General features: G+C 46.1%; 1 protein-coding gene across 1 annotated transcript in view; it reads left to right on the forward strand.

Annotated features, from left to right (window-relative positions):
* Positions 1–4,892: 4,892 nt before the first annotated feature.
* The window catches only part of TRIM62 (tripartite motif containing 62), a 64,671-nt gene continuing 44,090 nt past the window's right edge, over positions 4,893–25,473 (forward strand). The window contains exon 1 of the mRNA XM_043990857.1: positions 4,893–5,571. Within this exon, the coding sequence (XP_043846792.1) occupies positions 5,164–5,571 (408 nt within the window). The 5' untranslated portion in view covers positions 4,893–5,163. The remainder of the gene's footprint in view (positions 5,572–25,473) is intronic.

The following is a 25,473-nucleotide window of genomic DNA, read 5'->3' on the forward strand; positions in this document are numbered from 1 at the left end:
GAAATGGTCCTAAACACTCCTTAGAAGCAGTTTATGAAAAGGTATGGAGGAGTTGAAAATTTTCATTTTTTTCTTGGTCATTCCCATATAACTCACAGTCATCAGGTCCTGCCAATTCTTTCTTCCAAAGATCCTTTCCATCATCCTGTTCTTTTTCATTTACTTAGTCCAGGCCCCTTATCTTATATATTAAAAAAAATTTTTTTTGAGGGGTGAGGCAATTGGGGTTAAGTGACTTGCCCAGGGTCACACAGCTAGTAAGTATAAAGTGTCTGAGGCCGGACTTGAACTCAGGTCCTCCTGACTCCAGGGCCGGTGCTCTATCCACTGTGACACCTAACTGCCCCTGCCCCTTATCTTATAACTGGATTATTTCAATAGCCTCTAGAATCTCAGATTTGGAAGGGACCTCAGAGGCATCTTGCTAGTCCATCCTTTCCCCAACCCTAATCTATAATATCTTGGAAAACTGCAACTGGTCATCTCCCCTCCCAGGGTTACTGTAAGGATCAAATCAGATATTTGTAAAGCACTTTGCATAGTGCCTGGAACAAAGTAGGTGTTTAATAAATCCCTGTTCCTCCCTTCCCCCTCCCTTAAAGACCTCCTATGTTAGAGAAAGTGATACCTCCTGAGGCAGCATATATCCCTTGTGCTCTGCTCTTAGAATTGGGAAGTGTTACCATACATTGTGTGAAAATCTGCCTTAATTCAATGAGTACCCATTGCTCCTTGTTCTGTCCTCTAGGGCCAAGCAGAAATCTAAACCCTCTTCTTGATCACAGCCCTTCAAATCCTTACACATAACTATCATGACCCCACCAAGTCTTTCCTTACCCAGATTAAAGATATTCAATTCCTTCCACCAACGTAATTATCCTTGTCTGGGCTGTCAATGTCCTTCTTAAAATATGGTGCCTAAAACTGACCATTAGTTTCCAGATATGATCTGACCAAGACAGGGTACAGTAAGACTCTCCCTTCTCTTGCTCTGGATGCTTTTATTGAAGTCACATGACTGTATTAGGTTTCTGGGAAACCAGGCCATTGCTGATGTTTATATTAGGCTTAAAATTCACTAAGATTGGGGCAGCTAGGTGGCGCAGTGGATAGAGCACGGGCCCTGGAGTCAGGAGTACCTGAGTTCAAATCTGGCCTCAGACATTTAACACTTACTAGCTGTGTGACCCTGGGCAAGTCACTTAACCCCAATTGCCTCACTTAAAAACAAAAACAAAAAAAATTAAAAATTCACTAAGATTTCCAAATCTTTTTTACTTCTCCTTGTCTGTATCTGCAAGGTTGACGATAAGTGTAGGAATTTACGTTGACCTCAATTCAACTTTATCTTAGATTCTACATATCATCCTAGTCTTTTGGGAACTTTTGGATGTCTTAATCTATCATCTAAAGAGTTCTACATACCTCTCTGCTGTATATTTACTGTTATCTATGCCTTTAGGATATTGAACAGATCAAGGTCAAGGATAGACTCTTATGAAATTCCATTATAGGCAACTCCTCCCCACCCCAGGTTAACATCATTCCACTTTTTCTACTCTTAGTGGTCTATTCATTGGACCAATATTGTCATTCAGCCACTGTCTCTCCATTATGTTCAGAAGGATAGGAAAGACTTGTCAAATGGCAGAATTAACAGAATGCTCCAAGATGTTAATATAGTATATTAAAAAAATCTGTCATGTCCTCCCCGTAGGGAACCATGCATGTGGGAATTCCCTACAGCAATGTAAATTAAAAAAAATTTTTTTTTGTTTTTTGTGCGGCAATGAGGGCTAAGTGACTTGCCCAGGATCACATAGCTAGTAAGTGTCAAGTGTCTGAGTGTCTGGATTTGAACTCAGGTCCTCCTGAATCCAGGGCTGATGCTTTATCCACTGTGCTACCTAGCTGCCCCCTAGCAATATAGATCTTGACCCATCTATAACTTAGGAGATAAGAGCAGGGGAGTTGCCTGAAACACATAGAAATTAAATGACTAGTCTAGAGTCAAGCAGCTTGTAATTGTCAAGGACAGGATCTGAATCCAGGACTTTCTGACTTCATGTCAAGCACTATATATGCTACAAAATTCTCCCTCCATCTATTCTATGAAAATGGAAGTAAGACTTTTCTGGAATGTTTTTTTTTTATTAATCCATTCTGGCTTACAGTGAATATCCTCTCCCTTATTAAAAAACTGAAATTGTCAGGAATTCAAATCAAGTAAATGCACTAGTAGGGACTCATGAACTAGTTTCAGGAAAGTAGTTTCTTGATGTACATGTTAATAGGTGATAAAGTGGAGGGGCACTACAACAATACAATTTTTCCCCATCAAGAACAGTAGATTCCCCACCCTTCACCTCCATCATCATTATCCTAGACTTGCTTATAGCAGAGATAGAAAAGGTACTAGAGAAAACAAAGACAGGTAAAAGTAGCTGGGTTCAATTAAGAATATGAAGGGGAGATCCATGTGAAAGGTGCCATTATTTCAAGGTCATTGAGGAGATTCCAAAGTCATGGAATAAAATCTAGGATCTTATGAATATGGAAAAGGTCAGCTGGTCAATCAACAAGCATTTATTATGTGGCAAGTACTGTGCTGAATACTAGGGATACAAAGAAAGGAAAAAAGATTAGTCTCTGTTTGCAAGGAGCTCATAGTCTAATAGAATAAAGGCGACCATGGACTGAAAGATATAGAGGATACAAAATCCCACCATGTCTGGTTTTGTTTTTTAAATATTTCATTTGGTAAAAGAAAACCCCGTCTTAAAGGCTTTCTTCCCACAAGAGATGCTTCCACGCTAAAATCAAAATTGCTTGAGATATCTCGAAAGATATAATTAAAATAACCTTGCTTAGTGATCATCTCATCATTTCCATCAAGGGAGCATAAAACAGGCAAATGTGATAAGCCATCAGCATTTACCTCTGTGATGGAGAAGACCTCACACAGAGTCTAAGTTAAAAAGGGAATCCCTGTGGAATGTGTGGTCCTCTAGATAGGTGAATTGCACTGAATTGTACCAAGCCCCAAATCATTGCACAGCCTCTTGGAAAACTACTACCATCACCATCCACTCAGGGAAGACCAAGTGGATGAAGAATGCCTATTGTTCAGATTATGATATACAGTTAAATGGGCTACCTATAGAGCTTTCCCATCAGTAGGTGGATGGATAGATGGATGGATGGATAGATGGATGGGTAGACTGAGGAATGGATGGATGGATGGAAGGATAGATGGGTGGTGGGTGGATAGTTAGAAATGTAGATAGGTAGATAAATAGGCAAATATAGTTAAATAGATAATGGATGGATGGATAGATAGATAGATAGATAGATAGATAGATAGATAGATAGATAGATAGATAGATAGATAGATAGATAGATAGATAGATGATAGACAGACAGCATATATGAATGACATGGATACAGAATTTAATAGGAGGAGATTGGGCTGGACTGCCACTGGGAAACTGTAAAGGTCCTTTAATGACCTTCAACTTTTTTCATAGCGGTATTCTACCAGTATTGTCTGGCTGTAAGTCGTGGAACATAACAGTCTCTGGACATTTAAAAATGAGCATCACCCAAAGGCCAGTGAAGAAGAATATGGTTGATGTGAGCAGCCTGTAACACCTAATGAGTAAGAAGCTCCAAAAAAGAATGAGTGGTTTACAGTCAGAGAAAGGTATGCTCAGAGAGGATGGCCTGGTCAGGTGGCCAGAGTAAGAGATAACCAGAGGACAGCTTGTGGGTGCTAGAGGTATCTTCTGAGGTCAGGAGAAAGGGAGGAAGGCTGCCAGCAGATTGGGTGGAGCCCGTGCCACAGTAACTCAGAAGACTCTACCTTAGAGCTATAGGACCAGCAAGCAGGATTGGGTTGTGGTGTATATCATCAGAAGGGAAATTAACAAAGATAAGATCACAAATCCCTCTGAGTATTAATTAAAATAAATGTTTGATGAATGAATGGGGGGGGAACTACTGCGTCAAGGGAGACCAGGTTACTGAAAAGATAACTATGACATTTTCTTCCATTCCCTAAAAGAGGGCCCCGTGTGATACACAGTGATACACAGTGGAGATTCAGCCTCAGTTCACTTCTCCTTGACACCAAGGGACTAGTTGGCCAACACACTCTCCCCCTCCCCCACCCCAATCGCACAGGAGTAGGCTACCATGAGCCTCTTCTCCCAGGCCAAAGTCTTTATAAGGTGTTTTGAGATATTGGGGGTGGGGAGCGTGTTCAAGAGCTTAGTCCCCAGCTTGGCTGGACCCTGGGGTGCTGCTTTACTGGGGAGCGTCAAGTAGCGTGGTACAGTGACAGAGCACTGGACTTGGAGTCAGAAGACCTAACTTCAAATCCTGGTTCTCCTCCTTATTACTTGTGACCTTTCCGGGCCTCAGTTCCCTCAGTTGTAAAAAGAGGAGGAGAATGGTCTTGGACCAAATGATCCCTAATCATCACTCCAAATCCTACAGCCTTTTGGAACAGGGGGAGCTCTGTGCTGAGAACATCTGGCTAGGGGGCAAGTGGCTAAACAGATCTTCCTCAAAAGACTGCAAGGCTGGCTTTGTCATTTGAGTCAGCTGAATGAAAAGAGGCTGACAGGGAAGGCACGCGAATCGGGAGCCCCGGGTTCGAATCTAGCTTCTGCGACTAACATAACCTTGCGGCCTTGGGCAAGTCCCTCCCCGTCTCCAGCCCTTGGTTTCCCCTGATGTAAGATGCTCCCTAAGGTCCCTTCAAGGCTACGCTGAGCCTATGAATGGAAGAAGCCAGCGTCTGGCCGGCCCAGGCTTGGAGCAGCTGCCTCTGATCGTCCCTCCCCCGTCGGGGCGGAGCTCGGCTTTCCAGGCTCCGCCCGGGACCGAGCAGCCGGCCGCCGCCGTCTCCGCTCCCCCAGCGCCGCCTGTTCCGGGTTGAGCTGCTCCCCTGGGTCCTGAGCGCAGCCGTAGGGGGCCGGGGCCGGGGACGCGGAGCCAGCCGTTAGGGAAGGAGCCCGGGGCCGGGGGTGGCAGACTGCACCCGGGCGCGCCCCCTCCTCCCGTGCGTCCCCTCCTCTGTTTCTTCCTCGGGCGGGCGGGTGCCCCGCGCCGGCCCTGCCGGGGCTGGGGGGCGGCCGGCATCCCGGGCGCACTGCAGCCATGGCGTGCAGCCTGAAGGACGAGCTGCTGTGCTCCATCTGCCTGAGCATCTACCAGGACCCGGTGAGCCTGGGCTGCGAGCACTACTTCTGCCGCCGCTGCATCACGGAGCACTGGGTGCGGCAGGAGGCCCAGGGCGCCCGCGACTGCCCCGAGTGCCGGCGCACGTTCGCCGAGCCGGCGCTGGCGCCCAGCCTCAAGCTGGCCAACATCGTGGAGCGCTACAGCGCCTTCCCTCTGGACGCCATCCTGAGCGCCCGGCGCGCCGCGCTGCCCTGTCAGGCCCACGAGAAGGTGAAGCTCTTCTGCCTCACCGACCGCGCGCTAGTCTGCTTCTTCTGCGACGAGCCTGCCCTGCACGAGCAGCACCAGGTCACCGGCATCGACGACGCCTTCGAGGAGCTGCAGGTGCGCGGGGGAGGGGGCGGGCGCCGGGGGTGCCCTGGGGCCGCGGCGCTGAAGGCTAGAGGAAACGGGGTGGGGGGCGCTGAGGACTAGCCCCTTCCTCGTACACGCGGGGAAACTGAGGCTCAGCGCAGAGAGGGACTTACCCAAGGTCACTGGAGTGGTAAGCGACTGGCGGTGGGATGAGGAGCCCGTGGCCGAAAAGGGACCTTGGCAGTGGTCTAGGCGAGCTCTCTCATTTTACAGACGGAGAAACTGAGGCTGAAAATGGAGGAGGGGGTTGCCCAAGGTTACTACTTAATTACACAGTAGTTAGTTGTGCACTGGGAGACGGGGCAGGGATGGTGGTGGCCAGGGGCTGCAACGGAGATCTGGGGATTTAGAGCTAGAAGGGATTTTGACAATCATTTAGTACACACCCCCTGGGTCACCCCCCCCTCCCCCGCCATTTTACAGAAAGACCGAGGCCCAGAGAGGGTAAGTGACTTGGTCAACTTGGTCAAGATCACATGAGGTGTGTAAGGAGCAGAGGAACCAGAGATCCTATACCAGATCCCGTGAGCCCAAATGCAGGTCCCTCTCCACTTACACCAGACTGCCTCCTTTATGAGATGGGCCTTTTGCCCCTCCTTCACCGTGCCCCCCCCCACCTGGCATCCATACCCAGCTCTCCTCTGCCCTTGACCCCGGGGCCCTTTTCACTTGACACCAGTCTGTCTTCCATCTGAGTCCCTTGCCCCTCCCCCCATCTGGCACCTGTACCTTGGCCTTAGGGGTGCCATGAGTGTCATGGTGCCCCAGAGCCATGGGGCAGGAGCTAGCCTTTGGTCCCCTGCTGAACTTGGGACTGGCCCTGAACATACTGCACAGTCTCTTGCTCAGGGGGATGGCAGTGGCCCAGGCCTCTCTGACATGATCCCCTTTCCTCCCATCCTTTCTTCTGCTCCAGGGGGCCCTGGGCCAGAGCTGTCTATTAGAGGATGTCAGTAGGCTGGCTTCCCACAAAAGGGACGAGTGATGAGGCCGAGGGACAGTGGCCTGAACACACCATGCCGTCTCTGGACCCCACACTCTTGGTCCCCATTGAGGATGACATCAATCCATACCCCAAGTGTGTGTGTGTGTGTGTGTGTGTGTGTGTGTGTGTGTGTAGGGGGGGAGTGTTCCATCCTTACCAACTGCAGAGTCCTGTAACAAGAGAGAATAAAGCTCTATCTGTGCTCAGTGGGGCACGAGTCCTACATTCATAGAATGCTATCATTGACAGGGACTTGGGAGGTCATCCATGACAACCTACCCATTTTACTGATAAAGAAACTGATGTTCAGAGCAGTTAAGAAGCTTGCCCAAAGTTACAGGACCAGAACCTGACTCTCCTGGTTTCTAGGCCAGGGGTCCCTTGACAGTCCCAGCTAATGCTGACTCTCCACCTGAGTGACCCTGCACAAGGTACTCTATTCAGAGCTTCCATTTCCCTCCGCTTCATGGGAATGTGAGACATGACCTAAAAGCAATATGTCCATATGGGCAATATTTTTCACTCAAAAATAGTCAATAATCGACACTCAGCAAGGCAGTGTGGTGCAGCGGATATGGTTTTACTTAGACTCTATCTAATAAGGGGTGTTATGCATTTTGTAGACTTTCAAGTGCCTTATAAATACTGTGTTGACAATTATTTTCTAGTTGTCTTAAAATCTCCAAAATATTATATTCATTATCTCATTTGAGCTTCACAGTCACCCATTGGAGGTAATTCCTCCAGGTCTTATTTACCCCATTTGCAGATGAAGAAACTTGGGTTCTGGAAAGTTCAGAGACTTGTCTCTGTTCACACCACTGGGAAGTGGCAGTGATGGGGTTTGAATCCAGACTTTGTCGACTTCAAGTCCAGGACTCTACATCATGCTGCTTCTCACAAAATATTAAATGTAAAACTATGCATCAAAATATGAGTATGCAATCATTCCCCCTCTTTGCAAGGTGCCTGGCAGTAAACACTTTTTAAAAATTCAATTTGATTTTATTTTCTGTACCAAATTCTTTCCCTCCCCCCACCCCCTTCCTCACCTTATATAAATACTTGATTGATGCACCCAGTTTCCACAACACCTTCCTCCTTTATCCTAAGGCTATCCCATACTCCAGGGATCAAATGTAATGATAGAACCCACAAAGTATTGCTTGGCTAAATGAATTGGAGGAAATGCTGGCATAAAGTGATCTGTGCCCCATTATATGGGGGGGATGTTGGCATCAATGTACCCCTGTGTACATTTTTAATGAACCTTCCTTGGGGGTTGAGAATTGGAACAGCACCTCTGGGTGCTGTACCTGCAAACTACCTTGGCCCTCTGAGAGCTTGGCTTCCCAGCCTGCCTGACACCCCAATTGGCCCTTTCTTCTCCAGATAAAGCCGCCCTGCCCTCCCTCCCTTGCCTGGCGCCTCCGAAGCACCCAGCTTGGCCAAGAGGTGGTGGGAGAAACATCTCCCTCGCCCAAGGCTGATAAAAGTGTGATGGGTGTGAGGCATCAGCCCATCTCCCTCACCTGCCACTTGTTCCTGACTGGGGTGGAGACCAGAAAGCCACATCCTGCACTCATTAGCTATTTATGAGAAGAACTGGTTTATTGTTAGGAAGTAAAACTGATCCCTTCCCTGGGCAGGAGGCAGGAGTTGGGCCTCACTCCCACTGGCTCCTCCCTCCCTCCCTCCCTCCCTCCCTCCCTCTCTCCCTCCCTCCCCAGCCAGCAGCTGCTCTTCTAGACTCTCTTTTAGAGGTGTCTGGGAAATGATCTGTATAATAGCAGAAGCCCCAAGCCAGGCATGGGGTGAGCGGGGAGAGCAAGCAGGACCCTCAGAGGCCCTCCTGTCCAAGGGTTTTCAACCCTGGGTCAGTGAACTTAAAAAAAAAAATTCTGTTAATTATTTCAACATAATTAGTTTTAATTGTAATCCAATGTATTTTATTTTATGCATTTGAAAACATTATTCTAAGAAGGGGTCTGTGTATGGATGGGAGAGGAGGAGTAATGACACAAAAAAAATGTCAAGAACTACCCTAGTCTAACCCCCTCAGTTTACAAAAGGGGAAACTGAGGCTGAGGATTGCAGGAATGGGAGTCAGAAAACCTAGACTTAGATCCTTCTTCAAAACCCCGGTGGTGTAACCCGAGACAATTCCTTTACCTTCTCTGAACCTTGGTTTCCTCATCTATAAAATGGGAACCATAGTACTTGTACTGCCTCTATCAGAAGAGATGATCCAGTCACAAGAGGAGAATAAGGGACCACCATTCAACAGCCTGCATGCTCACTGGGATACTTGGAATGTTGAGGGACTGACAAGAAGCCCCTCCCCAAGCAAATTGGATGGACCCCTTGAGGCGCACTTATGGGAGGGAATGGACAAAAGACACACTGAATGGGCAGGCATGGGTGCACTGTGATCCGCACCACTGAAGGAACTACCCACATCCATGAGATCCCAGCTTTGATGGAGCATGGGAGTATGGGATTACCCATCTCCAGGGTGTAGACCTTAAAGCGAGATGTGTACTGTCATTAACCCAGACTCTGAGTCCTGCTACCTGATGGAGGACTGAGGGCAAGGAGCTGGCCTCCCTATTGGCGTGTCTGTTGGAACGGTTACTTCCAGATCAGCTTACCAAGGAATTCAGCAATCGTGCGCAGCCAATAGGGAAAGTGTATCCTAACACAAGAGGCTGTGGTGTGATTTCAACTTGGTTTTCTTGGAGTCATCAGGAAGCCAAGAGGATCTTGGAGTCAATGAGGAATGGGGAGGACATGGTCCCATTCATGTTCAAGAACATTTGATGGGGGGCCAGCTAAGGTGGCACAGTGGATAAAGCATCGCTCCTGGATTCAGGAGGACCTGAGTTCAAATCCAGCCTCAGACATTTGACACTTACTAGCTGTGTGACCCTGGGCAAGTCACTTAACCCTTATTGCCCTGCGAAGAAGAAGAAGAAGAAGAAGAAGAAGAAGAAGAAGAAGAAGAAGAAGAAGAAGAAGAAGGAAGAAGGAAGAAGAAGAAGAAGGAAGAAGAAGAAGAAGAAGAAGGAAGAAGAAGGAAGAAGAAGGAAGAAGAAAGAAGAAGATCTGATGTGCCTCCATGGATTGAGCTCCATGGGCTCTCTAGACCAGTCAGGTTTCTCTCGAATGAGCATCTGATTGATTTCCCTTATGTCAATCTCAGAGGCTCATGATGTACCCCCAGAATACTATCCCTTCCTTTCCTTATCCCATTGCGCAATCAGGCTATATGTGGAGTATGCCAATCCAGTCCAACGGTGTGGGACAAAGTGTTGTGCTAGGTCCTGGAGTTTATCTGGGCCTGGGATTTCATCAGTGCCAAGAACTCCCAATCTGAGAAGTCGCTTCAAAGATGTAGATCAGAGACTTATCTGTAGCCTGTGGTTTTAGAGAGTTGCCTGGAGATAATGAACAAACATTTATTAAGAGCTAATAGTGTTTAAGGTGATGATATGTCAGGTGCTGGGCCAGATAGAAAGGCAAAAATGAAATACTCATAAGGAGGTTGTAATTTGAAAGGTTGAGTGATTTGCCCAGGGTCCCCAGGCTGGTATATATCAGCGGTAGAATTTGAACTCAGGTGCTCCACTTTAAGGCTAGCCCTCTCTCCACTTTGCCTCTCAGACACATGGGTACAAATGTACCCATGAAGGAAAAGTAGACCCTTATCTTCATGAAGCTTCCAGTCTACCATATTGTGTTCATAGGACTATAGATTTAGGGTTGGGAAGGACCTTAGAAGCCATCAAGTCTAACCCCCTCATTTTACATGGGAGGAAACTGAGGCACAGAGCAGTTAAGTAGGTCACACAGCTAATAAATATCTGAGCCAGGATTTGAACCCAAGTCTTCCTAACTTCAAGCTCAGCTATCCATTGTACCATGCTGCCTCTCAGTTAAGGCTACCATATTTTAGGAGGGATATTAACAACTACAAAAAGCATCCAGAAGATGGTGAGGGATCTGGACTCCACATCACATGAAGAAGCATCCAAAGAACTGAGGATGAAGAAGAGAAGACTTGGGGGTGACGTGGAAGAGGGATTGGAATTGCTCTCTGGCCCCATCGTGCCAGAGCAATAAGAAGTAGTACAGGGGGCAGGCAGCTAGGTGGTGCAATAAATAGAGCACCGACTCAGGAGGACCTGAGGTCAAATCTAGCCTCAGACACTTGACACTTACTAGCTCTATGACCCTGGGCAAGTCACTTAACCCCAATTGCCTCCCCCCCCCAAAAAAAGTAGTAGTACAGGGAGGCAGATTTGAGGAAGAATTTGCTAATAATAATTGTCCAACAGTGGAGCAAGTGACCTCATAAGATGGTGAGGGGCCCATCTTTGGAAATATTCAAGCAGAGTCTAACTGGCTATCTTTCAGAGATGCTATAGAGAAGAGCCAACACCACATGGGAGACCTTTAGGGTCCCTTCTAACTGAAAGCCCCTGGGTTTGGTGAACAAGCGTGTACTCCCCTCCTCCACCTTCACGGTTGTTATAATTGACACGACATTCAGATTTGTGGGTTTTGTTGTTTGTTTCCATTTATAATTATGTCAGTCATTGAGGATATGATTTTCCTTTGGCTTCTTTCACTCTTCATTGGCTCCTACCCTTCTGCCCATTCTGGGCCAGGGATCAGCATTGTGTCCTGGACTCTGGTCCTTTTGTGCCCAGTGTAGTAAAAGCTCATAGTCGGAACCTGAGGCCCTTGGAACAGTCCAGGGTGGATAGAGCACAGGGTCCGAAGTTAGGAAGATCTGAGTTCAGATGTGACTTCAGACACTCCCTGTGTGGCCCTGGGGAAGTCAGTTAATCTTCTTCTGCCTCAATTTCCTCATCTGTAAAATGGGGATAATAATAGCATCTACCTCCCAGGGTTGTAGTGAGAATAAAATGAAAAATTTGTGAAAGCAGTTTACAAACCTAAAGGCATTCTATAAATGCTAGTTGTTAACATCATCACCACCACCACAATCATTATCATCTGAGACCGGGGTGGTGGTGGAGGATGATAGAGGAGAGTGAGTGACAACATGGTATGTGTTGTATCAAGAGATCAGAGAAGGGGCAGCTAGGTGGCACAGTGGATAGAGCACTGGCCCTGGAGTCAGGAGTACCTGAGTTCAAATCCGGCCTCAGACACTTAACACTAGCTGTGTGACCCTGGGCAAGTCACTTAACCCCAATTGCCTCACTTAAAAAAAAAAAAGAGAGATCAGGGAGTTAGGACCTGTGAGTTGGATACCTGTTATGCTTTCAATTTGCAATGTGACCTTGGGTCACTGACTCCTCTCTGGACCTCAGTTTCTTCAATTACAAAATAAAGGGATCCGACTAACTGCTTTCTTTTATTAAAAATGTATTGAGGGGCGGCTAGGTGGTGTAGTGGATAAAGCACCAGCCTTGGATTCAGGAGTACCTGAGTTCAAATCCAACCTCAGACACTTACTAGCCGTGTGACCCTGGGCAAGTCACTTAACCCTCACTGCCTGCCCCCCCCCCCAAAATGTATTGATATATTTTGGTTTTATATCATTGGTTTTTTTCTCTTAGAGAGCCATCCCTTATAACATAGAATAAGAGAGAGAGAGAGAGAGAGAGAGAGAGAGAGAGAGAGAGAAGTTAAAAACTGGAAATAACCCATCGACAGAGCCTGATATTATATGTAGTATTTTAGATCCATAGGCTCCCCACCTCTGCAAAGGAGCAGGTAGAGGTACCTTCTCATATCCCTTCTTTGGAGCCAAGATTGTTTACTGTGATTTCACAATATTCAGTTTAGATTGTTTTGTTTTTCTACTTCTTTCCACGTACATGGTTGTAGTCATTTTGTATGTGTGTCTATGTGTGTGTGTATATGTATGTATATATAGTTCCTGATTCTTTTGACTACTTTGCATCAATTCCTATAACTCTTCCCAAGTTTCTCTGTACTCGTCATATTCATTGTTTCTTTCTTTCTTTCTTTTTTGCGGGACAATGAGGGTTAAGTGACTTGCCCAGGGTCACACAGCTAGTAAGTGTCCACTGTCTGAAGCTGGATTTGAACTCAGGTCCTCCTGAATCCAGGGCCGGTGCTTTGTCCACTGGGCCACCTAGCTGCCCCCATATTCATTGTTTCTTATGGCACAGTAATGTTTTGTTCATGTACCACAGTTTGTCTCACCAGTCCCCATTTGATGAGAGTCGGCCTTTTTTCCCCATTCTTTGCTCCTACCAAAAAAAAGGCTGCAATAAATAATTTGATTTACATAGAACCTTTCTTTCCATCACTGACCTCTTCAAACTGTATTTCTAGCAATGAGGTCTCCGGACCATAGGATTTGGCCATTTTCGACTAGATGCTTTCTGAGATCCCCATTGGTTCTGACATTCTGTGTTATCTGGTAACCCCCCCACCCCAGGCTTTGTAATTGAGAGGAGCCAGCTAGTGGATTGCCTTAGGTCATCATGGCCAGACAGAGGTTTATACGCCTGGTGGGGCCTTGATCTCCAGCCTGGGAGTGGTGGATAATAATGGGCACTTACTGCCCACTCCTGCTCTCTTGGGACCAAAGCTGCCACTTTGCCTCTTGCCTGAAGACAGAGGGTCAGAAGAAGCCCGAGGGAGTCCCCAAATGCGCCCCCAGATCCTGCTGGGCAGTGCCTGGCTCTTGTAGAGGAGACAGACAGAGGCTGAAGGCAGATTTCATGCCAGGTGCTTCCGATGTGCCTTTGGTGGGGGCAGGGTGGAATGAAGGCAGGGTTCCTGTGCTAACACTCACATATGGAGAGTAGGAGGATGTGGAGGTGGGAAAGGAAGCTGGCTGCTATGAAAGCCAGGGACCTAATTGGCAGATGACGGACTGTTGTTCTTTTTGGACGGGCCACCACCCTGGGTCAGTCTGAATCACCTCTCACCTGAACTATTGCAACAGCCTCCTCCTTGGCCTCCCCTCTCCAACGAGTCCTCCTCATAGCTGCCCAAACTAGCTCCCTCCCAGGAGTCTGATCGCGCCACTCCCTGACTCAAAACCACTCAGGGGCTGTTGCTGCTGGGATGAAATATGAACTCTTCAAATAGGCATTTTGAAATCTTTCACAATCTGGCTCCAGCCTGCTTTCCAGGCTTAGTGTATATTCTTCCCCTTCATCCAACCCGAGCATTCTCCACACTCAGCACTTCATCACCAGCCTTTGCACACACAGGCTCTCTGCCATGCCTAGAATACTCTCTCACCTCATCTCCACCTCATACAGGCCCTGGCTTCCTGCCTCAGCTCACATGGGAAGCTTTTCCTGTTCCTCTGGATTGCTTGTGGTCTCTCTTGCCTCCTCAAATTATTGACTGTACATCTCAGTTTACGTGCTAATTCCTTGCAGTAAAATGTAAGCTCCTTAAGGACAGGAGTTGGTTTTTCATTTTGTCCTCGAACCCACAGCACCTAGTCTAGTGACTTGCATGTGCTGTTGTTCAATCGTTTTTCAGTTGTGTCTGACTCTCCATGACCCCATTTGGGGTTTTCTTGGCAAAGAGACTGGAGTGGTTGATCATTTCCTTCCCCAGCTCTTTTTTTTTTTTTTTTTTGCAGGGCAATGAGGGTTAAGTGACTTGCCCAGGGTCACACAGCTAGTGTCAAGTGTCTGAGGCCAGATTTGAATTCAGGTCCTCCTGAATCCAGGGCCAGTGCTTTATCCACTGCACCACCTAGCTGCCCCTCCCCAGCTCATTTTACAGATGAGGAAATTGAGGCAAATATGGTGAAGTGACTTGCCCAGGGTCACACAGCTAGTAAGTGTCTGAGGCTGGATTAGAACTCAGGAAGACTTCTTGTTTCCAAGCCCAGTGCCTTATCCACTGCATAGCTGCCCTGACTTGTATGTAGTCAATTCATAATAAATGCTTGTTATAATGTATTATTTGTATCTCCATCACTCAGAGCTGTGTTGGCTCCTTGAGGGCAGAGGACAGTTTAGTTTTTTGCCTTTGCCTCCCAAGTACAAGGCCCAGTACCTGGTATACACAGTAGACATTTAACCAATGCTTGTGAATTGACTTGGGCTGCAGACTTCACAGATACGTTGTTTATTTGGGGGCCAGAGCAGAGACTGCTGGGAAATGACAACAAATCATCAGTTCCTCCTCGGTGCCAGGCCCTGTGCTTGGCAGTGGGAGAAGGGGGAAGGGAAGATGTATTTATTAAGTGCCTACTATGTGTAAGGCACAAAGGTAAAGACCGGCCTTGTCTCTGCCCTCAAGAAGTTCGACTTACAAGTCTGTACCCAGGTGGGGAATGCCGAACCCCGAAAAGGAGATTTGTATAGAACCTCTAGGAGAATTGGAAGAAGATGAGATCACTTTGGGGAGGCGGGGCAGATGGGGCTGGCCAATCAGGAATGAGTTCAGGAAAAAAGATGGCAACTGAGCTGAATATTGAAAGACCTGAAGGATTCTGAGAGGGAGAGATGAGGAGGGAGTGTGTTCCAGGCACAGGGTAATGACCAGTACAGGAGTAGAGAGATAAGAGATGTGGGCAGCCTGATTTGACTAGAACAGTGTGTGTAAAGGGGAACAGTGTGAACCGAAGCTGGCAAAATACGGGGAGCCAAGATGGGGGTGTTTATATTTTATCCAAGAAGCAATAGGGAGTCACTGAATATTTGAGACTACAGCAGAGCCACGTTCAGCCTGTCTTGGGAGAGGTGCAGGAAAAAATGAAACAAAACAAAACAAAAAAGGATAAAGAACTCCTGTCTTAGATTATTTTGGCAGATGTAGGAAGGCTGGATAGGTAAGAGGAGATATGAGGCCAGGAGAATAGTCATGGGACCAATCCAGGCTAGAGGCCTCCAGGGCCTTACCTGGGGATTACACTTGTTCTGCTTGGCCCCAAAGGGCAGAACAAGGAGCAGTGGGTGGAAGTCAGAGGGAGATTGGAGGAAAAGGTTCCCAAGGATTGGTGCTGCCCCAAGCTGAAGGGGCTGCCCCTTACTAGAGGCCCTTAAGGGCAGGTTGGATGGCCACTCTGCAGAGAGATTGTGGACGGGCTTCCTGGCCATGTATGGGTTGGGCCAGCTGCTCCTTAGTGACTTTTCTCCCTCAGATTCTGTTGGGAGTGAAGAGAAGGGGAAAGATAAGAGGGATAATGCCAACTTGGAATGACCCAGGCCTGAGCACAAGGCTGAACTTGGTGTCCATTTTAGTCTCGAATTAGGACAGGAGACAGTAAGTATTTATTACATGCCCACTACGTGCCAGGCTCTGGGGTTATAAAGGAAGGCAAAAAAAAAAAAAGGACAGCCTCTCTTTTAAGGAGTTCATGCTCCAATGGGGGAGACGACCTGCAAACACCTATGTCCGGACAAGCTACATTCAGGATAAATTGGAGGAAAGATATTAGCATTATAGAAGGTCAAGAGATGCTGAAGAAATCCAGAACAGAGCAGCCAAGATCATAGGAGACCTATGAAGTCAACTAGTCCAATTCCCCAGGGTTTGTCCCTAAGGCATCTAAGGTGGGCAGCTGGATACTGCAATGAATAGAGTGCCAAGCCTGGAGTCAGGAAGACCTGAGTTCATATCTGGCCTCAGACACTTAGTAGCTGTGTGACCCTGGGCAAGTCACTTCACCCTGTTTGCCTCACTTTCTTCATCTGTAAAATGAGCTGGAGGAGGAAATGGCAAAACCACTCCAGTAGCTTTGCCAAGAAGACCCCAAATGGGGTCAGGAAGAGTCGAATGCAACTGAAAACCACTAAACAACAGCATCGAGGTGGCACAGTGGACAGAGCCCTGGCATTTTCGTTAAAAAGACTTGAGCTCAAATCCTGTCTCAAACACTTCATTTAACCTCAGTTTGCCTCAGTTTCCTCATCTGTAAAATAGAGATTGTAACAGCATCTACCTCCCAGGATTATCACAAAGATCAAATGAAATATTTGTAAAGCATTTTGCAATACTCAAAGTAATTTGGGCCTTCCAGCAGTCCCATGGAGCACGTAGAATAAGAATTATTATCCCCTTTTTTATGTTTGAGGCAATTGACCTTCAGGGAAGTTTGGTGTTTTGTCCAACATCACCCAGCAACTAAGGGGTAATTGTTGAACCCAGTCTGAATGAGACAAATTCAGGTAAACACAAGGAACCTACTTGATGGAGGTCTTTAAATATCTGGCTGAAACATTAAATTGGCTCTGGTAGGTGATGGGAAATCACAGCATGTTGGCAAGTGAGGGTGTTTGAGAGAGATTTTTCTAACTGTTGTATATGCAAAATAGACCCAAGTAGGAGAGAGAGAGAGAGAGAGAGAGAGAGAGAGAGAGAGAGAGAGAGAGAGAGAGAGAGAGAGAGAAGAGTTGAGGCAGGCGTTTCCATTTTAAGTGGTGATGAGTGAGTTTTACTATAAGGGGAAGAACCCTGGCCAGGGAGTCAGGAAACACAGGTTCTCTGCTACCATTTCTCCCTGTGTGACCCTTTCCCTCTCTCTCCTCTGTAAAATAAGGGTTAGAATTTCGTTTTCTAAGGTTCCTTCCAACCCCATTCTCTGACCTGGGGAGATGGAGCCAAAAGACTTGGAATAAGAAATCATTGACTACCTGGAGACAGCGAGCACAGGAACAAGAGGAAAGAGTCAGAGGTCGTAAGCCCTGGGACCAGACAAATGGTAGTACCATAGATGGTAAGGTCAGGAGCTGAGAAAAAGAGCTGAATTGAGGGAAGGAAAGGAAATGAGTTCTGTTTTAGACATAGACTATGACTTGAAGGAACTTTAGAGGTCATCTGGTTCCATCACCTCATTTTACAGATGAAGAGATCTAGGCAGAGGAAGTGACTTACCCAGGGTCTTGTGTGACCAAAAGGGAGCCAGGATGTGAACCCATGACCTTTGCCTCCCAGTCCACCATCACACTGCCTCCCTTTGTTAAGTTTCAGATTTTTTTCATTGCCAGAAGGTGGGTCAATAGATGATTTTTTTCAGCTACAGCACATCCTCGGGGCTGTGAGAAGCTTAATAGTTAGAGAGCTGGGGGGCATCTAGGGGGCAGTGGATAAAGCACCGGCCCTGGATTCAGGAGGACCTGAGTTCAGATGCGGCCTGAGACACTTGACGCTTGTTAGCTGCATGACCTTGGGCAAGTCACTTAACCCTCATTGCGCCCCCGCCCCAAATAGAGAGCTGGTCTTGGTCTCAATGTAAGGACAAACTTCTGAATGATTAGAGCTTTAATTCTTAAGCATTACCTGCCTATATCCTAGACCTGGGTGACTCTGGAAGTCTGAGATTTTTGAGTTGCCACAATGAGATGATGGAGAGAGTTTCTCCTCCAGGTGCTCCCTAAAGCATTGTCCAGAGCCTCAAAAATACCAAAACCCCCAACAGCAACTCATAAACAGCATCCATCTCCTGAGGTGCAGCAGGCAGGGAGTATGCTGGGGAAGGCCTTGGCGCCAACGAAATCACAGATCTTTAAAGTGCTGGGGTTTCAGATGTCCCTGGGCCAGAGAGGGCTCTTGAGCAGGCAGACAGGAGAGGATGATGTTACAGGAGCCCAGGGAGCAAGCTATTTCAAGAAGCTTCGTTCACTGACTCCCTGCTAGAGGCAGGTTCTCTCCTGAGGACATTTACACACACACACACACACACACACACACACACACACACACACACACACACACATACACACATCCCACCACACACCACCACACACCACATACAAACACATCATACACTACCCACAACCCTCCCCTTCCCCCCACACGCACCATTGCATCTCTGACCCTGGATCTTTGGGTCAGGAGCCATGACTAGGAGAGACCCAGTGAGGTCAGGAATCCAAGCTGGTTTCCCTGGGCAGCACCACAGATGTGCCAAAACAGAGGAATGGAGAGGATCAGCCCCTTTGTTGGCCCTCCCTGTATTGGGGGTCCCCTCATTTCCACTTCCTGGACTCCCCCCAGCTCATGTACCACCTATTATGTGAAGCCTTTCCTTATGTTTCCCCCTCACTGTGAGTGCTCTCCCCACCTGTCCCCCAAATGACTTTTATATTTTTCTATCTGCTTTTTTTTTTTTGGTGAGGCAATTGGGGTTAAGTGACTTGCCCAGGGTCACACAGCTAGTAAGTGTTAAGTGTCTGAGGCCAGATTTGAACTCAGGTTCTTGAGGACAAGCATTGTTTCATTTTGGTCTTTCTATCCCCAGTACCTAGCACATAGTAGGTTCTTAGTAAGGGTGTGGTCATAGCACGATAGATTTCGAGCTGGAAGGGACCAAGGAGTCTCATCTCCTTATTTTATAGCTGAGGAAACTGAAGTTAAGAAAGGTCAAGTCATTTGCCCAAGCTAACCTAGGTAGCAAATGGCAGAGCTGGGATTTGAACCCAGGTTCTCTGATTCCAAATCAATCAATCAATGAATAAACCTTTATGAAGTACCTACTATGTGCCAGGCACTGTGATAGGCACTGGAGATACAAAAAGAGGCAAAACATAGACCCTGTCCTCAAGGACCTTACAATCAGATGGGGGGACCACATGCAAACAAATAGATAGATGATGGATGGATGGATGGATGGATGGATGGATGGATGGATGGATGGATGGATGGATGGATGGACGGACAGATGGACAGATAAACATAAAGCTATCTATAAGATAAATAGGAAACATTCAATAAACATGTATTAAGTACCTACTATGTGGCAGGCACTGTGCTAAGCACTAGGGATACAAAAAGGGAAAAGACGGTTCTCAAGGAGTTTACAATCTAATGGGGAGAGATGACATGCAAACAAATATGTATAAAGCAAACTATGTACAGGATCATTTGGAGAGGGAATACACTGGAATGACTGGATAATGCAAATGAGTCTAACAAATGATTTGACTTGTGAGCCTCCACAGAGGCCAGGCCTGATGTCTCTCTAGGCATCAAAACTGCCTTCCCTGCATCTTTCTTTCCTTACCTCCTCTTCCTTAAAATCCCTTTGTTCTCTGGTCAGACCTACAGCTGGTCCAGCCCTGTTTCTGCTCATACTCAAAGGGTCTGAGATAAGTCTTGGTTATTTTCTTTCTCAGCCTCTAAGAAGAGACTCACCCCAATGTTCCACCATCATTCTGTAGATTTGTCACCCCCAAATTTATCTGAACTGATTCCTCTTTCTAGCCTGGATTAATTGGATATGATGGGTTCCCTAAGTTCAGTCCTCGGATGGTAAAGTACCCCCTTTGCTCAGACATAGCTAGCTACCTCCCCTTGGAGGCCAAGCTGGACACTTTGTTGAACTGGATTTCTCTCCAACGTGATTTTCTTCCTCCATTCTTCAGCTGTGTTTGTTTTCTCTCAAATGTCTGTAAATAAGAGTATCTTTCCCTTCCACCCTGTCTCAGACATAGGTATGTGTCTGAAACCTAGAGAAAAAGAAGGCTCGGGGGAGGAGGTGTGAGAACTATCTCCAGATATCTGAAAAGTTGTCGTGGGGGAGAGGGATTAGGCTTGTTTTGCTTGGCCCCAGATGGCAGAATGAGGACTAGCGTGTGGAAATTAGCATGAGGCAGGTTTGGGCTTAATAGAAGGAAACATTTCCTAACAGTTAAATCTGTCCCAAAGTGGAACACACGGCCTCGAGGGGAGATGAGTTTGCCATCACGGGAGGTCTTGTGGCTACTCATCAAGGATGTTTTGGGGTGAGGGTGGAGGTGGGGGATCCCACAGGGGCTGGTCTGCAGAGTCCCCTTCAGTTCTGGCCATCTCTGACTAGCTAGTCTGGCCCCAGAGTGCCTGGCAGTCTTAGGAGAATGTTTCCCATCTTATCTTCCTAAGAGAAGGCTGGGAGCCACCATCCTCTGTTCTTGGGCTTCTCTGAGGAGAAGGCAGCATTCCAATCAGGGACTGCTCATCCACAAGGCTAAATGACTTGTGGGAAGCTGGGGCCTGGAGAGCAGAGGCATCCAAAGTGCTCCTGAGCCTTGAGTCGTTTCCCACCCTCCACACCTGGGGCCTTCTAAGGCTCTTTGAATGATGCTTCTCATGTCTACTAAGCATTCTTTTGCTTTTGTTATTGTTGTTGTTTGTTTGTTTGTTTGGCAGGGTATTGAGGTTTAAGTGACTTGCCCAGGGTCACACAGCTAGTAAGTGTCTAGTGTCTGAGGTCAGATTTGAATTCAGGTCCTGCTGAATCCAGGGCTGGTGCTTGATCCACTGTGCCACCTAGCTGCCCCTTCTACTAAGCATTCTAGGCCCACTGCTAGCCCTTGGTCATTAGTCCAGTATGTTTGATAATACAAGACAATAGATGTTTAATATGCCTACTGTGTGCAAGACACTGAATTTTGCTGTGGCAAAGAGGCTACATATTTGAGATTAGATCTGTCCTTTCTGTTTATAGTCTGGTTCTCCCTTTCTTAACACTGTCAGTGTCTGGGGAAGTTAGGTAGCATAGTGGATAAAGCATCAGCCTTATATTTAGGAGGACCTGAGTTCAAATCTGGCCTCAGACACTTGACACTAACTGTGTGACCCTGGGCAAGTCACTTAACCCTCATTGCCTTGCAAAAAAGAAAGGAAGGAAGAAAAAATTAAAAAGGAATATCAGTGTCTTTTTACCTGTAATTAGGAAAAATGAAATATTATTTTTTAAAAAAAGAATATTGGGGCAGCTAGGTGGCACAGTGGATAGAGCACCAGCCCTGGATTCAGGAGTTCCTGAGTTCAAATCTGGCCTTAGACACTTAACACTTACCAGCTGTGTAACCCTGGGCAAGTCACCCTATGGCCTTCACCTTCTCTCCACCACAGCCATACACAGAGGTGGTCACATCCTTGATGTCACCATCAATTATGAATAAGTGTTGCACCTTTATCATCAAAAATTCTGACATTTCTTTATTAGACTGTACCCATCTCTCTCTCTGCCTTATTCCTCATAAACCTATTGTTTTCACCTTCATGTGACTGCTGGTCTCTCTACCCTCTGTGTGCTTCAGGCCATCACCCCTGTTCTGATTTTTCTCTTTCCCCTTCCCATTCTTGATGCTATAATTAACCAGTTCGATTTCACTCTCTTCTTTGTTCTCAAATGCCCTTGTTATATATACACTGCTCTCATGCCTGGCCAAACCCTCATTGATTCTGTCACACTCCCCACACGGGCTTTTCCAAATCTGCCCTTTCATTCTCAAGTTCACTACATGATTCCCTGGCCCTCCCCTCTCAGAGCCATAAAGGCCACTCACTAGGATCTTTCTTTTTTCTCCTTCTCTCCATCTCAAAACTCCTTAACATCATCCCCCGTTCTCTCTTCTTGTACTCTAGGCTTTGAGAAAGAGGAAACCCTTCTCCTTGGCCAAAGAAAACACCTCTACATGTGCCCTTTGTTCCGTTTCCCTGTCTTCTCCATCAGTATGCTCCCACTGTTGTTATAATAATAGCTAGCATTAATTTTTAAAAATACTTTATCTTGTCCAGTTACATGTAAAAGCGATTTTTAACATTGTTTTTAAAAATTGTGGATTCCAGATTCTCTCCTTCCCTTCCTCCCATCACCCCCCTTGAGAAAGCAAGCAATTTGATATAGGTTATACATGTGCGGTCATGCAAAATATATTTCCATATTAGTCATGTTGTGAAAGAAAACAGAGGCCCCCCCAAAAAAGACTAAGAAAAATAAAGAAAGTGAAAAATAGTGTGCTTCAATCTGCATTCTGACTCCTTCGGGTCTTTCTCTGGAGTGGATAGCATTTTTCATCATGAGTCCTTCAGAATTGTCTCGGATCATTGAATTACTGAAAATGGCTCAGTCATTCACGGTTGATCATTGCAAAACATTGCTGTTACTGTGTACAATGTTCTCCTGGTTCTGCTCAGTTCATATATGTCTTTCCAGGTTATTCTGAAATCATCCTATTTGTCGTTTCTTATAGTGCAAAACTATTCCATCACAATCACATACTACAACTTGTTCAGCCATTCCCCAATTGATGAGAAGCCACTCAATTTCCAATTCTATGCCACTACAAAAAAGTCAGAATAGCTAGCATTTATATAGTACTTTAAAGTTTGCAAAGTGTTTTACATATGTTATCTCATTTGACCATCACAACAACTCTGAGAGGTAAATACTATTCTTTCCTCTGTTTTACAGATTAGGAAAATGAGGCAGAGGTTAAGTGATTTGCCCAAGGTCACACAGCTAGGAAGAATCTGAGAGAGGATTTGAACACAGGTCTTCTTGACTCTATGTCCTGAGCCTATCCACAGTGCCATCTTTTTGTCTAGTCATCAATCTCTCCTATCTACTGGTTCCTTCCCTGTTACCTACAAACATGCCCAAGTTTTCCTGTCCTTTAAAAAAAATTATATAGAACCTACTATCCCTCTTTTTCTCAACCAAACTGAAACATAGCCTCTTTTTTGGGGTGGGGAAGCCATTGGGATTAAGTGACTTGCCCAGGGTCATACTAATAAGTGTCTGAGTTCAGATTTGAAGTCAAGTCCTCCTGACTACACCACCTAGCTTCCCTGAAATAGCTTCTCAATTGGTATTCCTGCCTTATGTCTCTCCCCACTCTAATTCACCTTTTTACAAGCTACCAATGTGCTATTCTTGACCACATCACTCGCCTGCTCATTAAACTCCATTACTTTTACCATCAAATGCAAACTCTTCTGTTGGTATGTAAAGCCCTCTATAAGCCAGCTCTGACCTACATTCCCAATCTTATGGTACCACTTTCCCCTGCCCCCTTACAAACTCCATCCAGTCAAATTGTCTTCATTGCTGTTCCTCACACACAACATTCCTTTGCCCATCCTCTTGCCTTTGCATGGACTGTCCATTGTGTTTGCGGTACATTCCCTCTTCCCCTCTGCCTCTTAGGCTGGCTAGTTTTTCTTTCAAAGTTCAGTTCAGGGGCAGCTAGGTGGCACAGTGGATAGAACACCGGCCCTGGATTCAGGAGTATCTGAGTTCAAATCTGGCCTCAGACACTTAACACTTACTAGCTGTGTGACCCTGGGCAAGTCACTTAACCCCAATTGCCTCACTTAAAAAAAAAAAGTTCAGTTCAGATGTTACCTCCTACATGACACTTTTCCTGATCCTCCCCTAGGTCCTAGTTCCTCCCTCTCTCCTTTCCAAAATGACTTTGTATTGATTTTGTACATACTTGTATTGTTTCCCCCAGTGGAAAGCAAGCTCCTTGAAGGCAGGGACTGTTTTGTTTTTGTCTTGGTAGCTTGTAGTGCCTAATTCCTGTTACATTGTTGGCACTTAATGATGGGTGTTGATTGATGAAGGCGTCTGTGAGATCCACCCAGATTAATATAATACAAAGTAATGCACCCGTGTATAGGAGAGGAGCGAGCCAAGTGTTATTTTGTTACCACAGTTAAGAAGACAGAATTGAGCTGTTAGAGCAGGTAGGCAGAAGCTGCTGCCGAGAATGCTAAGGAGAGCACCATTTTCTCTCCAGTTCTAAGGCTGCCACCTCAAAAAAAAGCAAAAACAAAACAAAAAAACAACAGAGATAGAGCTTCTGGGTAGGTGGTCCCTAAACTGGCTCATATACCACATGCTAAAAGGAAAGAAAGCTGGGGAGTCCAGTAAGCCTCATTGTGGTAGACCATGACCACTCTGGGGTCTGCTGCCCTGGCTTTTCCAGTGTGTCCTGATTAGCATTCCCCTGTGTGAGGGGTGTACCCCTGGGGAAAGTCTTGTGCATTGGGCAATACTAGAAGCTGGTTGTGGCCAGATTATACCAACAGGCTAATCTGTGATCAGACTGGATCCCAACATTCTAGAATCTCAGCATTATTAAGTATCAGCCCATACCTGAATAGCAATCCTCTCTTCAGAATACTTGACAAATCTTCATCCTGTTTCCGCTTGAAGACCTCTAGCAATGTGGCTCCAACACCCCCCTATGACTTCCTACTCTGACATGCCTCTTATCATTAGGTTTTTCTTTACACTGACTCCAGATCTGCCTCTCTTCATTCTCCACTCATTGATCCTTATGATGACCCTTCAAAAATTTGGAGAGCTACCAGGTTCCTCATCCTCCCTGTCCAGTCTTTTCTTTTCCATGTGTGCCACCCCCCTTCCTTCAGTTGACCCTTAAATGGCACTGTCTCCAGATCTTACTTTCTTAGTTATCTTCCTATATATCTTTTAAAGTTCTCTTAACTAAAATATAGGGCTTGGAACCAAAGGCACACTTCTGATGTGATTTGACCAGGATAGAAGAAAATAGGACTGTCACCTCCCTTATATTCTGTTAATGTAAATTAAGTTCAAACTAGAGTGTTGTATTTGCTGTTGTTCTTTTTTGTTTTTTGTTTGTTTGTTGTTTTTTTGCTGTGGTATTATACTGTTTACTCATTGAACTTGTGGTCCATTAAAAGTCATGGTTCTTTTTTATTTGAACTGTTATTGATTCAAGATTCATACAGCCAGTACTTGTGTAATTACTTTTTTGAACTCATGTAGGTCTTTACCTTTATTTATATATTTATGTATTTATTTATTTTTAGTGAGGCAATTGGGGTTAAGTGACTTGCCCAGGGTCACACAACTAATAAGTGTCAAGTGTCTGAGGCCGGATTTGAACTCAGGTCCTCCTGACTCCAGGGCCGGTGCTCTATCCACTGCGCCACCTAGCTGCCCCTTTACCTTTATTTTTATTAAACTTTACCTTGTATTCATCCTATTCTTCTAGACTTTGAGTATCAGAGGATCCTGTCTCTGCCATCCAATACATTAGTTAATTCTCTCAGCTTTGTGTTATCTGGAAGTTTGACAAGCATGCCATTCAATTCTTGATCCAAATGACTGATAAAATTGTTGAGTAGAATAGGGCCAAGGACGGGTC

This window comes from Dromiciops gliroides, chromosome 3 (assembly GCF_019393635.1).
Source record: "Dromiciops gliroides isolate mDroGli1 chromosome 3, mDroGli1.pri, whole genome shotgun sequence".
NCBI lineage: Eukaryota > Metazoa > Chordata > Mammalia > Microbiotheria > Microbiotheriidae > Dromiciops > Dromiciops gliroides.